The sequence below is a fragment of the Panthera onca genome, chromosome A3, assembly GCF_046562875.1.
Source record: "Panthera onca isolate mPanOnc1 chromosome A3, mPanOnc1 haplotype 2, whole genome shotgun sequence".
NCBI classification, from domain to species: domain Eukaryota; kingdom Metazoa; phylum Chordata; class Mammalia; order Carnivora; family Felidae; genus Panthera; species Panthera onca.
Window position 1 is genome coordinate 128321767 of NC_138341.1, and position 13834 is coordinate 128335600.

The following is a 13834-nucleotide window of genomic DNA, read 5'->3' on the forward strand; positions in this document are numbered from 1 at the left end:
TCCAGTGTGATCCCATCTGGATTCTTCCCTTAATTACATCTGCAAGGACCCTCTTTGCAACGAAAGTCACATTCTGGGGTTCCAGGTGGACATGGATTAAGGCTGGAGGACCCTGTGCAACCCACTGCAGGTGGGTTCTATACAGTGGTCCCCTGCGCAGATCCTGAGGATAGGTTGCCCCGCAACACACAGACCGGCCCGTTTCTTTTCACATGGTCCCAGTCTGAGGCATGAGCTTGTTGCTCAGGCAGCTATTTTAAGACTTAATAAGGCATTTTCAGCAGCCATCATTTGCTTCTAGTTTGAGCCTTTGAATGTTGTTTTAGGCTTTATGGCAACAGCTGTACAGTTGTAAGAATACACTTAACCATTCTTCTGAATAGGGATTTTGGCAAGAAATCAGACTGTCAAGACTGTAGCATGAAATTTTCCTATGAAAAAGGGCCTAATTTTGCAGTGTTAAGGAGACTCTGTGTTACATGTAGTCATTTCGGATTTGAAGACCAATATGGATTTTCCCCCTGATACACCAACAATTAGAGATGTTAATATAGAACATGAAATTGTGATGTCATTCCTCCCAAGATGGCCATATTCTAGAAATACCTATCATAATGACACTTAATATTTGAATCTGGAAGCATAGCAAGGGGCTGACTTTGTAGCCATGTCCCGAGTCACAAGGGCATCAGGTGGACATTATTTCATCACAGCCAGGTTTAGGAAAGTGGCACAGTTAGTTGTCTGTGACAGGCAGAGAAAAGGCCAGGGCAATTTTAAACGTGTATAGGGTTTAGTCTTCCTCCAAGTGGATTGTTCTAAGGCTTACTGTTAACTTTTTTTCTGGAGGATTTCAGTTTGTGGACTTGTTTTTGTAAGCGTTCTGTTTTCATTGAAATGTCTTCTGTATTAATATTAACTTCCTTTCCTAAGTAAAGAATAAAAAGCATACAGGGTGTGTTTGGAAGCACTTCATTCTTATTTATTTTGCTGGTCACCTTTAAAATCACTTGTCCACTGGGTGTTGTGTGGAAACCAATTTGACAATAAATTTCATATATTACAAAAAATAAAAAAAATAAATAATAAAATAAAATCACTTGTCCTACATTTATTAGTGCAGGTTTTGTGGTGTCTTTGGTTTCTTCTGCTGCTCGGTTCTATCATCAGGTTCTTTTTTAAACATTAAATATTTCCACAGGGCCTACGAGAACAATTACTTTGGCTCTTCACTGACGGATTTTATTTCTTAATATATAACTTCCATGCTTCTGAAAATACCCATTTTACATTTACAGGAAGAAGAAATGTTTCGTCCAAATATGTTTTTCCTTCTCCTGCTTCCTCCTATTATATTTGAGTCAGGATATTCATTACACAAGGTAAGGCCCAGGCACGCGCTGGTGCTTTTGGTCTAGGTGGCTGCCCGAGTCGGTGAGACCAGCTCCTTGAGAGCTTGGGTGTTGACCTTGCAGCGGTGGCTCTGTGTGAGCACCCCGGGGGTGCGCTGCCTGAGGGAGAGGGGCGCACGTAGCACTTAGTGGGTTGCTTTACTGGTTTCAGGCCGTGTGGCTTATTAAACTAGTATTTTCCACAGAGGGTTACTTTTCCTAGGAAGTGATGGCCAAAGTGATTTTTATATTGACTCTTCTTTTTGGACACAGACTGACACATGTTAAGAGGACAGCGTGTCCCAAGCCTTTTGATTCTCAGCTTCCCATGTGCGGCTTTTGTCCCTCCTTCGGCCTCTCCATCCTTCAGGGTCTCCCCTCTCAGTGTCCTGCCCTAACTCCCCCTCTGATGTCCCCTTATCCCCGGACTCCTTTTCTTTCCGCCATCTCCCTGGCCCAGCTTCTCCTTCCCAGACTGGAGCCTCATCCTTCCCCAGCCCTCCAGCTCCTTCTGACCCATCACCTAGTCTAGTCCCACAGTTACTCTGCTCATTCTTGGCTCCTCAGCCTAGAGAGCGGCCTCACCGGCCCTTGCCCACTTCCCCGCCTTGCCCCAGCATTTCTGGTCTCTGCCCTCCAGCTTCCAGTGGGACTCATTCTGCCTGGGCGGGAGCTTCTCACTTTTAAGCCAGTTTGTGTGTATGTGGGGGGTGGGGGAGGGGTGTCTTTTTCTTGACGTTTTAAGTTTATTTATTTATTTTTGAGACAGAGAGGGAGAGCGCACACGTGCACGCCCACACCTGTGCAAGAGGCGGAGAGAGATGGGGTGGGGGGAATCCCAAGCAGGCTCCATGCTGTCAGCACAGAGCCCAGTGTGGGGCTTGATCCTGTGCACTGTGAGATCATGACCTGAGCCAAAATCAAGAGTCAGATGCTCAACTAACTGAGCCACCCAGGTGCCCCTCTTTAAATGTACTTAAGTTTTAGGGGCGCCTGGGTGGCTCAGTCGGTTGGGCTTCCGACTTCAGCTCAGGTCATGATCTCGTGGTTCGTGAGTTCAAGCCCCGCGTTGGGGTCTGTGCTGATGGCTCGGAGCTTGGAGCCTGCTTCAGATTCTGTCTCTGTCTCTCTGTCCCTCCCCTACTCGCCCTCTGTCTCTCTGTCTCTCTCTCAAATGTAATAAATAAATAAATAAATAAATAAATGTACTTCAGTTTTAAAATAAAAAAGTGACTCAACTTAAAATATTAGTAATACATCAGTTATTTTGTGAATGTGATTAAAAATTGTGAAGGTTGGAAAGTTTGGCCTACCCTTCGACAGAGGAAAAGAGCCTGGACTTTAGAGCCAGAGAGACATAGGTCTAATCATGCACTGCCTCCTACAGGTGTCTTTTGGGTAGAGTCAAAATTAAAAACAAAAAAATCCCCCATACCCTACCTCCTGGGTTGTTTGAAGGTTTGGACAAAATGAAAGAATGTATGCAGAGCATGACCCACCGCATTAAATAATCGATGGTGTTCCTTGTTGTTGTTAACATCATCTATTATTAATATGACCACTGTCATTATTGATAACTTAGTAAATGAGTTAAATCTAGTCATGAGAGTTTTGTCAAAACATACTAATTAAATCTTTAGTTTTCCACCTGGATACTAAAACATAAATATTTTAAACTGTTCAGTCCAGGGGCGCCTGGGGGGCTCAGTCGGTTGAGCGTCCGACTTCGGCTCAGGTCATGATCTCACGGTCTGTGAGTTCGAGCCCCACATCTGTGCTGACAGCTCAGAGCCTGGTGCCTGTTTCAGATTCTGTGTCTCCCTCTCTCTCTGACCCTCCCCTGTTCATGCTCTGTCTTTCTCGGTCTCAAAAATAAATAAACGTTAAAAAAAAAATTTTTTTTTTTTAAAAAGGAACAGGCAAGAAGAAATTAAAAGTCAGTGTCTTTCACACTTTCATTTTATAAACAAATCTTAAAAGAACTATACGCAGATAAAAGAAAATATTTCAAAACAATGTGAAGTGGGAGTGCCCGGGTGGCTCAGTCAGTTAAGTACCCTACTCTTGATTTCCACTCAGGTCATGGCGTCAGCCATGAGATTGCGTCGGGCTCCGTGCTGACAGCCGGAGCCTGCTTGGGATATTCTCTCTCTCTCTCTCTCTCATTCTCTCTCTCTCTCTCTCTCTCTCAGAATAAATAAATAAACATTTTTTTAAATAAAAATTTTTTTTAATTTAAAAAACAATGCTGAGGAAGTTGATTTGATCTTTGCTTAAAAACATGACACTGTGATATTATATTAGAGCATATAAAATTTTTATTTTCTAATTTTTTGGAGGGAGGGAGATAAACTTGTTCAAAATTTGAGGAAAATAATAGTTTCTTATAAAGACATTTGTTTGAAGATGGCTCTCCAGCAGGAAATGTGACAGTTTATGTGAAATGGACTAATGTGAGTTAGAAATGTGAATTCAGAGACTTCTGTTCACTTCTGTCCTCCCCAAAGAAGATAGGAAGTCAACTTTGAATGTTTTTAATATTGCTGTATTTGTTGATGTAAATTTGAACTTGGAATAAAAATTTCAGTGAGATTCCCATCACTTAATATGCATTAGATAGGCAGCTATTGGTTCTTTAAAATTATTAATATCATATAAAGAATAGGACATTAGTTATGTCAAAGAGAAACAGATAAATTTGCTCGGCGTAACAAAGGGAATTTCTTTTAGTGTGGTAACTTGAATTTGGGTAAATTTTCAATATCCAGATTACTATTAACCAGCTACATAAATTTATATTAGCATTAGATTCCTATAAACAGATCAAGGCTTAATTTAATCTATTTTAATCTATTTTTAACAACAAAAATAAATTAGCTCTTTGCAGAGGAAACTCCTAGATGAAAGCCTTTGGTTTAGAAAAAAACAAATCATTGTGTTTGCCCTGAATATTTTAAAGTTTTTTGTGTGCTAAAGATTGATAAACCAGACAAAATAATTGAATGTTAGATTATGGGCAGCCAAATCAAAATTGCAACAAAAGAAGCAAAAAAGGTTCCTGAAGGAGATAGGCTTGGTGGGGCCGTTGGTGTTGAGGTGAGGACGTAACTTTTGAAGTCAGCTTTAAAATAGCAGTTCCTGTTGTCTGTGGCTTGACAGTTAAGTAAAAAATGGGATTCCTTGTCTATGCCCACAATCAGGTATCGAGGTTCCTTGGTGTTGTTCCTAAGTGGAGTCCACAGGATTCTAATAAGTAGCTTAATTTTTTTTAATTTTACGGAAATTTGAAAGATTTACCACGCTACCAGGACGCAAATATATTCTCTTAAATGCTGTGAAGTATAGATGGAAATATGTTTTATCCGTCGTATTTGATGAGGATACTAATAGAGTAAAATACAGTTATTTAAGGGGCACCTGGCTGGCTCAGTCAGAGGGGCGTACGACTCCTGATCTTGGGGTCTTGAGTTCAAGTCTCACGTTGCATGGAGAAATTACTTAAATAAGTAAACTTTAGGTAGATAGACAGATGGATACATAGCAAGCCCTGGACAGCAAACAGGAGTTTTTGATCATGTAACGTATTATCTTGACATACTTTGTAATAATTCACCTTTTCTGGGGCGCCTGGCTGCCTCAGTTGGTGGAGTGCACAACTCTTGGTCTCACAGTTGTCTGTTCAAGCCCACATTGGGTATAGAGATTACTTTAAAATCTTTAAAAAGAATTCGGCACCTTTTCTTAATTAGTTAAAAAATTATAATTGTATAAATTTTGGACTTTGATCAGATGTGAAACACAGTTAATTCCTTCAGTACCTATTAATTATCTTCTATCTGACGGGCATTATGCCAGTAACTATGTTATATAACAGCAGACCAGGGCACTGCCTCCTCCACTGAGCTTATAGCTTAGTGGGACAGACAGACCTCAGTCAAATAGTTACATAAATGAATATAAGATTTTGGGCATGGGGCACCTGGGTGGCTCAGTTGGTTAAGGCATCTGACTTCGGCTCAGATCATGATCTCATGGTTCATGAGTTGGAGCCCCCCATCGGGCCCTGTGCTAATGACTCAGAGCCTGGATTCTGTGTCTTCCTCTCTCTTTGCCCCTCCCCTGCTCGCTCGCTCTCTCTCCCTCTCTCAAAAATCAATAAGCATTAAAAATAATAATAATAATAATAATAATAATAAAAGATTTTGGCCATGTACCAGGAGAGGGTCATTGTGCACTGAGAGCATAGGATAGGATTTGCCCTGGCTGAAAGATCAGAGCAGGCCTCCCTCCTTCAGGAAGAGTCAAGCTATCCTCGGATCTTAAGATGGTTCGGGTTCACCAAGCAAGGAGAAAGGAAGAGTGGTCCAAGCCCAGCAAGCATAATGTGTTCTAAGAACCATAAGCTACCAGTGTGACCAGAACCCAGAGAACAAAGGGGAGGTGTGAGGCCTTCACAGGGGGTCGAACCATCCAGGCTTTGGTTGGGTTTTAGCTGTGTTTTGAGTGGAAGTGGGAGGTCAGGGTGGAGGCATCATAATCAGGCTTGGCTTTTCCAAAGCTCATTCCCGAAGCCCTTGAAGAGCTAGAGGGGGAGGGGCCCCGCTGGTTCGGGCAGTTCCTAGCAGCAGTCCAGGGTGAGGTGATGGCGGCTTGCATGCACGAGGGCCCCAGCGATGTGAATGACTCGGGGAAGGTCACACCGTGACACCTGGCTCCGCGTCAGGCGTGGGGGTGAGGGAGGACTGCCAGGTCTCCAGCCAAACCAGGTAGGCGGCGGTGTCCTTTGCAGAGAATCAGAGGGCTGGGTGGGGGGTGCGTGCCTTCACTGACTGGACCGGCTTCCCTAATCAGTCCTCTCATTTCTGCTTTTTCAAACAGGGTAACTTCTTTCAAAATATTGGTTCCATCACCCTGTTTGCTGTCTTTGGTACGGCAATTTCCGCTTTTGTAGTAGGTGGAGGGATTTATTTTCTGGGTCAGGTAAGAAAAACATCTTTGAAAAATCCTGAAAATCTTACGTTCTTAGAGATAGTGCAGGGGGGTGGGGTAGGGACAGACACCTCGTGGGGCCTGTGTTTCATGTTCAAGGTAAACACTGTCCTGGAAGGAAATCCAAACTCATATGAGGCACAGTAAAAGCATGCTGCAATTGTTTCTAAGTGTCCTCGAAGAGCTTTGGTGTGTGGAATTGAGTGGATCTTCTCCATCATACCCAAAAGTATTTGATCTTACCTGCAAACCAATAATTTAAGACCTAATACTAAAATTAAGGCAGAATATATACCATCAAGGTCTTTAGATTATAACAGTATCAGTTGTGTTCTCAGGTAAATGGAATCAAAGTTAAATACTGTGTCTCAGTAAAAATTTGCATTTTAAAAATCAAACTCGATTCTGAATATGTTCACTCAATTCTAAGCTGTCCACCTGTAGAATTGTATACTCCGGATTTTCCACTATTGCTAAACCAATTCCCAGTGTCATCAATTGGATGTTCTGTACTTTGAGTTCAAATTAATTTGAACTAATTTAAACCAAACCTACCCAGAAAGGTAATATGTATACTTTTGTACTCTGCATGTCTATGCACGTCATAGTTCTTTTCTTTTATGGCTACTTGCACAAAGTTTGCCTGCCCCCGTTCTGTGGACTGAGGGTCAGAGTCGGGCATCTGGGTGACCAGCAGGCCTCTCGTGTGTGTCAGATGTGTTTGCTTCTGTTGGTGGCTGTCGGCCAAAGCCCACTGCCTCTGATTGTCCCCTGAACTGCTGCCACAGTGGCACCAGAATAGATCTGTCTGTCATGCAACCTTCATTGCTCAGCTTCTAGTAGCAAATGGGAATAAACTTCAGAAAACTATACTTAATTTGGCTTGAAAAGGTAGCATTCTTTTCTGTACTTTTGTTGTATAATGATTGAATGCATGCTTAAACTGAAACTTAGGAGTTTTCTTTATGTTTCAAGTGGTTTGGGGACTGAAGATTAATGTCCTTATTAGTTTCTAATAAAGCACTAATGGACATTTTAATCTTCTTGGCTGTTCTCCAGGGGTTTTTTTTTTGTGTCTATGTGTTTGTGTGTTTTATTTTACAGGCTGATGTAATCTCTAAACTCAACATGACAGACAGGTAAATCTTTCATACTGTCACCCCCGTGTGACTACTTTTCAAACTGGGGATAGTTTTCTCCACCTTGATTCCTGGGTGCAGTGTTTCTCTATTCTGTCTCTCTTTTTGTTTGGCGGATGATTTCTGCTGAATTAACTTGTGGCTCAGAAATTAATCACAACCATATTGTGGAATTTTGAATGTCTCTAGTCAGAGCATTGCTGATTGGAATAATTGATTTAGCTTAAGCCTTGGAGGGAATATCTCTGGCCAGTTAACTGCACCCCGTCCCCAACACCACTCACTGCATCTTGCATTATCCAGAATCCTCTTCACCCAATTTCTGAGTCTTTTCAGTGGCCACAGTGGAAAGTTGTCCTCTTGATAGATCCGGGATGGAGGGGGGAGTGAGGTGTGCATCTTTACTCTGGGGTTCCCACCAAGCCAGGCGTGGGGTAGGGTGCGGGGAGCAGGCAGGGCCAAGGTCTCCACTGTGGATATCTTCCTCAGTCTGAAGCTACTCCAGTGAGCACTCAGAGTTGCCAAGAGCCCAGCTCAGGAATTTCCTTCATCAACTTAGCAAGAAGCAACCTAGGCCGCCGTCTCCCGGATGGTACCAGATCCAGTGCTAAGAAAGTACACAAGCAGAGTGAGGCCTGGTTTCGTCCCCTCCCTGGGAAGTCTAGCGAATGTACAGCCTTGGTCTGTGTTTCTGCACCATGAGTGCTTGCCTTTGTGGCCTGGCTGGGGGCTAGGAAGCGGGGCTCAGGTGTCCGCCCCAGCTCTCTCCTGTCAGGCCGGTCAGAGCCGTCAGTCTTCGGCAACTTGGGGACTAGAATCTCGAAGCCATTTTCACGGGAAGTGTGCCTCTGAGAACAGCCAGTGCAATCTCCTCTTCCCCCAGGGACATAAATTTTGGAGCTTTTGTTGTAAGATAGTCTTGTTATATAAACAAGTAGCAAAAATCACATTCTTATTCTATAAGGAGCTAGAAAGAAAGCAGCACTGAGGCCCCGCAGTTTGTAAGTATTTTTTGCAAGTGAAGAGAACTGCCCCGTACCTAGTCATACAAAGGAAGATGTCACAGCATTCAGTCCTTCAACCTGTTCTGGGGCAACTGGTTAGAGATACAGAAATGCTTGATAAATTCTTGTGAAACGGAATTAAACCGATGTTTGTTGGGAGGTTGAGGGAGGGAGGAGTAAAAGAATTGTCCCCTAGACAAGCAGAATAAGCCAGGTAGGGATTCTCTCTTGATGTGCAGGCACTTCCTTTCCTGTTAGAAAGTGACCTTCCCGCAGACTGGGAGTGCTCTGGGGAAAATTAGCCAACAGTTGCAAACCTGCAGCCACAGGGCCTGGCCAAGCACTTACCAGAGGGAACTTCCACGTGTCTGGGGGTGGCCGCGGTGGGGATCTGAAGTGTGCACCCTGTCTGAAAGGGACAGCCGCTTCTCAGCTCTACCTAGTCATCGCCCTGTGGGAATGCAGGCACAGAATTACTGGATATTAACAAGATTTTTTTTTTTTTCAAAAGAGGCCAGGTTTCTAGATTTTAATTAGGGAATTTCCTACTTTTTTTTTTTTTAATTTTTTTAATATTTATTTCTGAGACAGAGACAGAGCATGAGTGGGGGAGGGGCAGAGAGAGAGGGAGACACAGAATCTGAAGCGGGCTCCAGGCTCTGAGCCGTCAGCCCAGAGCCCGACGCGGGGCTCGAACTCACGGACCGTGAGATCATGACCTGAGCCGAAGTCGGACGCTTAACCGACTGAGCCACCCAGGCGCCCCAGGAATTTCCTAGTTTTTAAATGTTGACAACTTACTTTTTTTTAAGTTTATTTATTTATTTTGAGAGAGAAAGAGCGAGAACACACGTGTGCATGAGAGGAGCAGAGAGAGAGAGAGGGAGAGGGAGAGAGAGAGAATTCCAAGCAGGCCACGTGCTGTCAGTGTGCAGAGCCCAACACGGGGCTCGAACTAACTCACAAACCTGCGAGATCCTGACCTGAGCCAAAGCCAAGGGTCAGACACCCAACTGACTGAGCCACCCAGGTGCCCCAAAAGCTGACAACTTATAATCAGTTTTTCAAAACACCACCTAGGCCAAACATAAGACCCACAGACCTCTGCACAATAGAAAACATAAAAATAACTTTGTTAAACAGAGGGTTGTATTGTAGAGACGTTTCTGCTGGAGAGAGATGTCACTTGTAGATACATCTGAGTCCCTTCTCCACCTCAGTCTGTTTCCTTTTCGCTTGGTTGGTGTTGCTGTCTCTTTTGAGACGATGGAATAAATCAAGAAAACACACTTCTCAGTTGAACTTGTAGCTACTGGCCTTTTAGAGGACGAGCCATGAAAGAGGGTGAGGCAGCAACTCACGCCACAGCGAAATGACTCCTTAGAGTCTGACCTCTCGATGAATCAGGCCGTTCATACTTCAGTCCTCCAGGAAAACTCTGCCCCAGTACAGATCCCCAGCCCAAGCTGAGTGTGTTAGATGATTTCTGCAAAGCATTGCCCCCCAACTGTTTGTGTGAAAATTCCAAACACAGAAAAGGTAAAGCATGTGCAGTTCACGCCCAGAAGACCGCCAGCTGGGTTCTACGATGACTGTGTCACTGAATTTGCTTTAGCGCAGATCTTTCCATCCGTCCATCCCTCTGTCCATTCAACGGTTGGTCTTTTAGCTCCTGCTCTGGCTTCGGTTCAGGCTCCCACAGGGACCGTGACAAAGAACATCAACCAGGCCTCTTTTAGCACAACTGACACCCAACACAACTAGTTTTAGCAGAAAACCAAAAAACAAAAAGTTGTTGGCTTATAGAACTGAAGGGTCCTGGAGTGATGGCTTCTGGCCTGACAGCCTCCAGGACTCTCTCACTGTGTCTCCGTCCGTTCTTCCTGACGGGCTTCATCCTCAGACACACTTGCCCCGCGTGGCAGCACTGGTGGCTCTGGGCTCACCCCCCCTCCCCCGCCTCGCTTTAGCATCTCTGCCCAAGGGGCCAACCTGATTCCCAGTGGCCTGGTAAAATGCCCAGTGATTGCCCTCTCTGACCAAACTCGGGTCCCCTGCCCACTCCTAGAGCCCCACGCAACTATACGGGTGGAGGGTCGGAGAGGTGTGGCTCCCCAAATGGAAGTTGGGGTGCTTGTTACCAAAACCGGGGGTGTGGATGCTGAGCACAGAGAACCATAGCTGTCTGCTTGGCCTCACTGTCCTCAGAAATGGAGGAAAGGGACCAACCCAGCCGCACAAAGTCGGCACCCGACACAGGAGCCACCAAAGGCTCCCAGGTTCCTCCTCTGTCACCTCCCTCTCTCCTTCAGAGTATCCTTTTCAGACGTTGTTTTTCCTGAGGCCCGTGGCGATTTGCCCTGGGTGAGGAGAGGGAATCAAAGACAAAGGAAGAGACCAGCTCTGTGTCCGGGCTGCAGCAGGAGGGCCTCAAGGCCGGGCTGCCCACAGAACAGGGCCCCTCGGGTTGGCAGCCGTTCGGTGGTGTTGCCTGTCCTTCTCTCCCTGGCCTTCCTCTTCCCTCCCTCCCTCCCTCCCGCCTGCCTTCCACAAATTCCTCTGGGCCGTGCTCAGTACAGATCCTGAGAATGTACCCATGACTAAAACATAGTGCCCACCTGCTTGGCACTCACAGTGAGGGCAAGAGGCAGATGACATGTGTCAGCCTCGGTGAGAACAGGGCATGTCTTGAACTGAGCTCTGGACTGGGACTGTCTTTCAGGGTCCGCCCCTCAGCTTGGGACCCAGCTGTCCTTGAGGTGAGCAGGCTGTCCCGCACGAGTCCGCATTAATTCAACACAGGGAGCTGCCCGGGAAACCAGCATGCCAGATGACCGACTTACAAAGCAGGCTGTGGCTGGCAAGGCAGCAAGGCAGCTCATCCCCCCGGCTCTGCTCACCCCGAGCCTGGGCTCACGTGACTGTGCAGAGTGACTGAGCGTGGGCAGGCCCACCACCATAGCTCCCCTTTCCCTTCCAGGCTGCGAGCTTGGTGAGGGCATGAAACAGAGACAGATGGTCTCTGGCTTACATCTCTCCCCGGGTCTGTCCCCTTGAGAGCCCCTGTTTTGTCTTATGTGGTGGAAGGGGGCAGACCTAATCTGTCTGCTGATCTGGAAAGGAAGAGCCAGGCACGGCATGTGGCATTGAGGGGATCGCAAGGCCTGCAAGGACTCCCAAAGGGTAGAAAGAAACAGGCAGAGAGGATAAGTCATCCAGACTCCTGGGGAGGCCCACGGGGCCCTGCCTCACTTGCCAGCCTCTGACATCTGCCGCTGCCTCTCACGGGGCCGCTGCCACACTCACCGGCTTCTCAGGCCGCCAAGTTTGCCCCCACCTCAGAGGGAGCTTGCTGCTGTCTCTGTCCCCAGATCCTGACTTGGCCATCTGCTTCCTGTCATGTAGGCCCCTGTTTAAGTAAGTGTCATCTCTTCAGAGAAGCCTTTTCTGACCATCCGCTGTGAGTGGCCCACCCCCTGCCACCCACCAGATCACTCTGATCTCCCGTGTAACGCTTGCCATTTTTCCAAACTGGCCTTAGTCTCTGGATGTTGCTGTAACCAGTGTCTCGGTGAGGAGCACGGACTTGGGGCCAGGCGGCCCGTGTTTGGATCCTGGGTCTTGCCACTTCTCAGCTGTCTGACCTCGGGCAAGTTGCTTACCCTCATTGTCCCTCCACCTGCGCTATGTAACCGTGGTGGTAATGGTACCACCTCACGTGGTTGCCGTGTGGAGCGCTGAGTTCCTAGATGTCAAGGGCTCGGACCAGTGCCCGGGACGCGGCAAGTGCCACACGAAGGTTTGCTGTCATTACGGCCTCAATGCCTGCAACATGCCAGGCAACTAATACCTCTTTGTCGGAGGTAGTTACACCTTCCTGGGCACTGTTGGGGAAACCCCTGGCCCGGAGGGAGGCAGCCCTGGTGTTGGTGTCCCCCAGCCCAGCCACCCATCCCCTCGAGGCACGGCAGAGTTGCCGCGGACTTCGGCACTTTCTTAGATGCTGCAAGTCTGAGTAGAGGCTGTGGTCGGTCACAGGGGCACTCTAGTGGCCTGGTGGCAAGGGGAGAAGCAGAGGTCACACCCAGGAGTTCGTGGGGCCTGTGGGTGAGGCCCCCCTGAGCCATCATGCTTCCAGCTGCTCTGACAAAGAGCTAGGCTGGGATGTCTGTAACGTCCATCTATCTGTCACCGGTCAGATAAAGTCTTGGTACTTCGGTGGAAAACCAGGCCGTTTCTAACAAAGGCTTGTGGAGCGGGCCTTTCACCGCCCCACCCGCAGTGTCAACCAGCAGGTGTTACAAGTGGGGAAAAGACACCACCTTCTGGAGTTACTTCAGCCCCAGTGTGTATTAGTATGTTAGGCCACATGCAGTCTGGGCTTGGATGTTTTATATGTGGACTATGTGATAAGCATTGCAGAATTACCCCTTCTTTTTCTCTTCTTTGCAGCTTTGCATTTGGCTCCCTGATTTCTGCTGTGGATCCAGTGGCCACTATTGCTATTTTCAATGCACTTCATGTGGACCCAGTGCTCAACATGCTGGTGTTTGGAGAGAGTATTCTCAACGACGCCGTCTCCATTGTCCTGACCAAGTGAGTGTCCTTTCTTCAAGGACGGCACTGAAGGTCCTTGTAGCAAAGGGACAGGTATTTGCATGCAGTCCTTGTGGTCTGGGTGATGGGTTCACTCGCTTCTCGGTCTTCTGTCCTGAGAAGCCCTGTCACCCCCAGCAGAACTGTCAAGGTCCCGGCTGATTCGAGGAGAGCCTGCCTTCTAGGACCTACCTTAGAGCGGTGGTTTCGAGTCCACCTTCTTGTCAGCACCCCTGGGGGCGCTCATTAGCCAGAGCACTCCCAGGCCCCACCCTCACAGCTTCTGATTCATTTGTTTGGGGGTAAGTCCCAAGAACTTCGGCTTTTGGGAGTTTGTTTTGTTTTGTTTTAGAGAGAGAAGGCTCGAGTGAGCAAGGGGGCAGAGAGAGAGAGAGAGAGAGAGAATCCCATGAGGGGCAGAGAGAGAGGTGGGGAAAGAGAAACCCACCCAAGCTCCTCACTGTGAGCTCGGCGCCCAGAGCGGGGCTCGAGCTCAGGATGAGGGAGCAGCCAGTTGAGGGATGGGTGTTGGGACAGCTTCGGTGCAGACGAAAGCAGTAAACGCAGGCCCTGCTCTCCCACTTAGGAGCTGTCTCAGGTCACCTTCCCGTTTCACAGCCATAAAATAAGCGAGTGATACTGACAGGCATGTCCCACCTCGAGATGCTGTTGTGTGAAAGCTACCTGGGAAACTGTAAATTTTTTTTCAAATGTT

At 47.1% G+C, this 13834-nt stretch overlaps 1 protein-coding gene across 3 annotated transcripts in view; it reads left to right on the top strand.

The window, feature by feature from the left end:
- SLC9A8 (solute carrier family 9 member A8) overlaps positions 1 to 13834 on the top strand; it is a 70175-nt gene that overhangs the window by 26146 nt on the left and 30195 nt on the right. For 2 of the 3 annotated variants that reach the window (XM_078443962.2, XM_078443964.2), the window contains 4 exons: positions 1299 to 1382; positions 6270 to 6371; positions 7485 to 7519; positions 12976 to 13119. In XM_078443962.2, the coding sequence (XP_078300088.1) occupies positions 1299 to 1382; positions 6270 to 6371; positions 7485 to 7519; positions 12976 to 13119 (365 nt within the window). The remainder of the gene's footprint in view (positions 1 to 1298; positions 1383 to 6269; positions 6372 to 7484; positions 7520 to 12975; positions 13120 to 13834) is intronic. The other variant, XM_078443963.2, reaches the window with a different exon arrangement.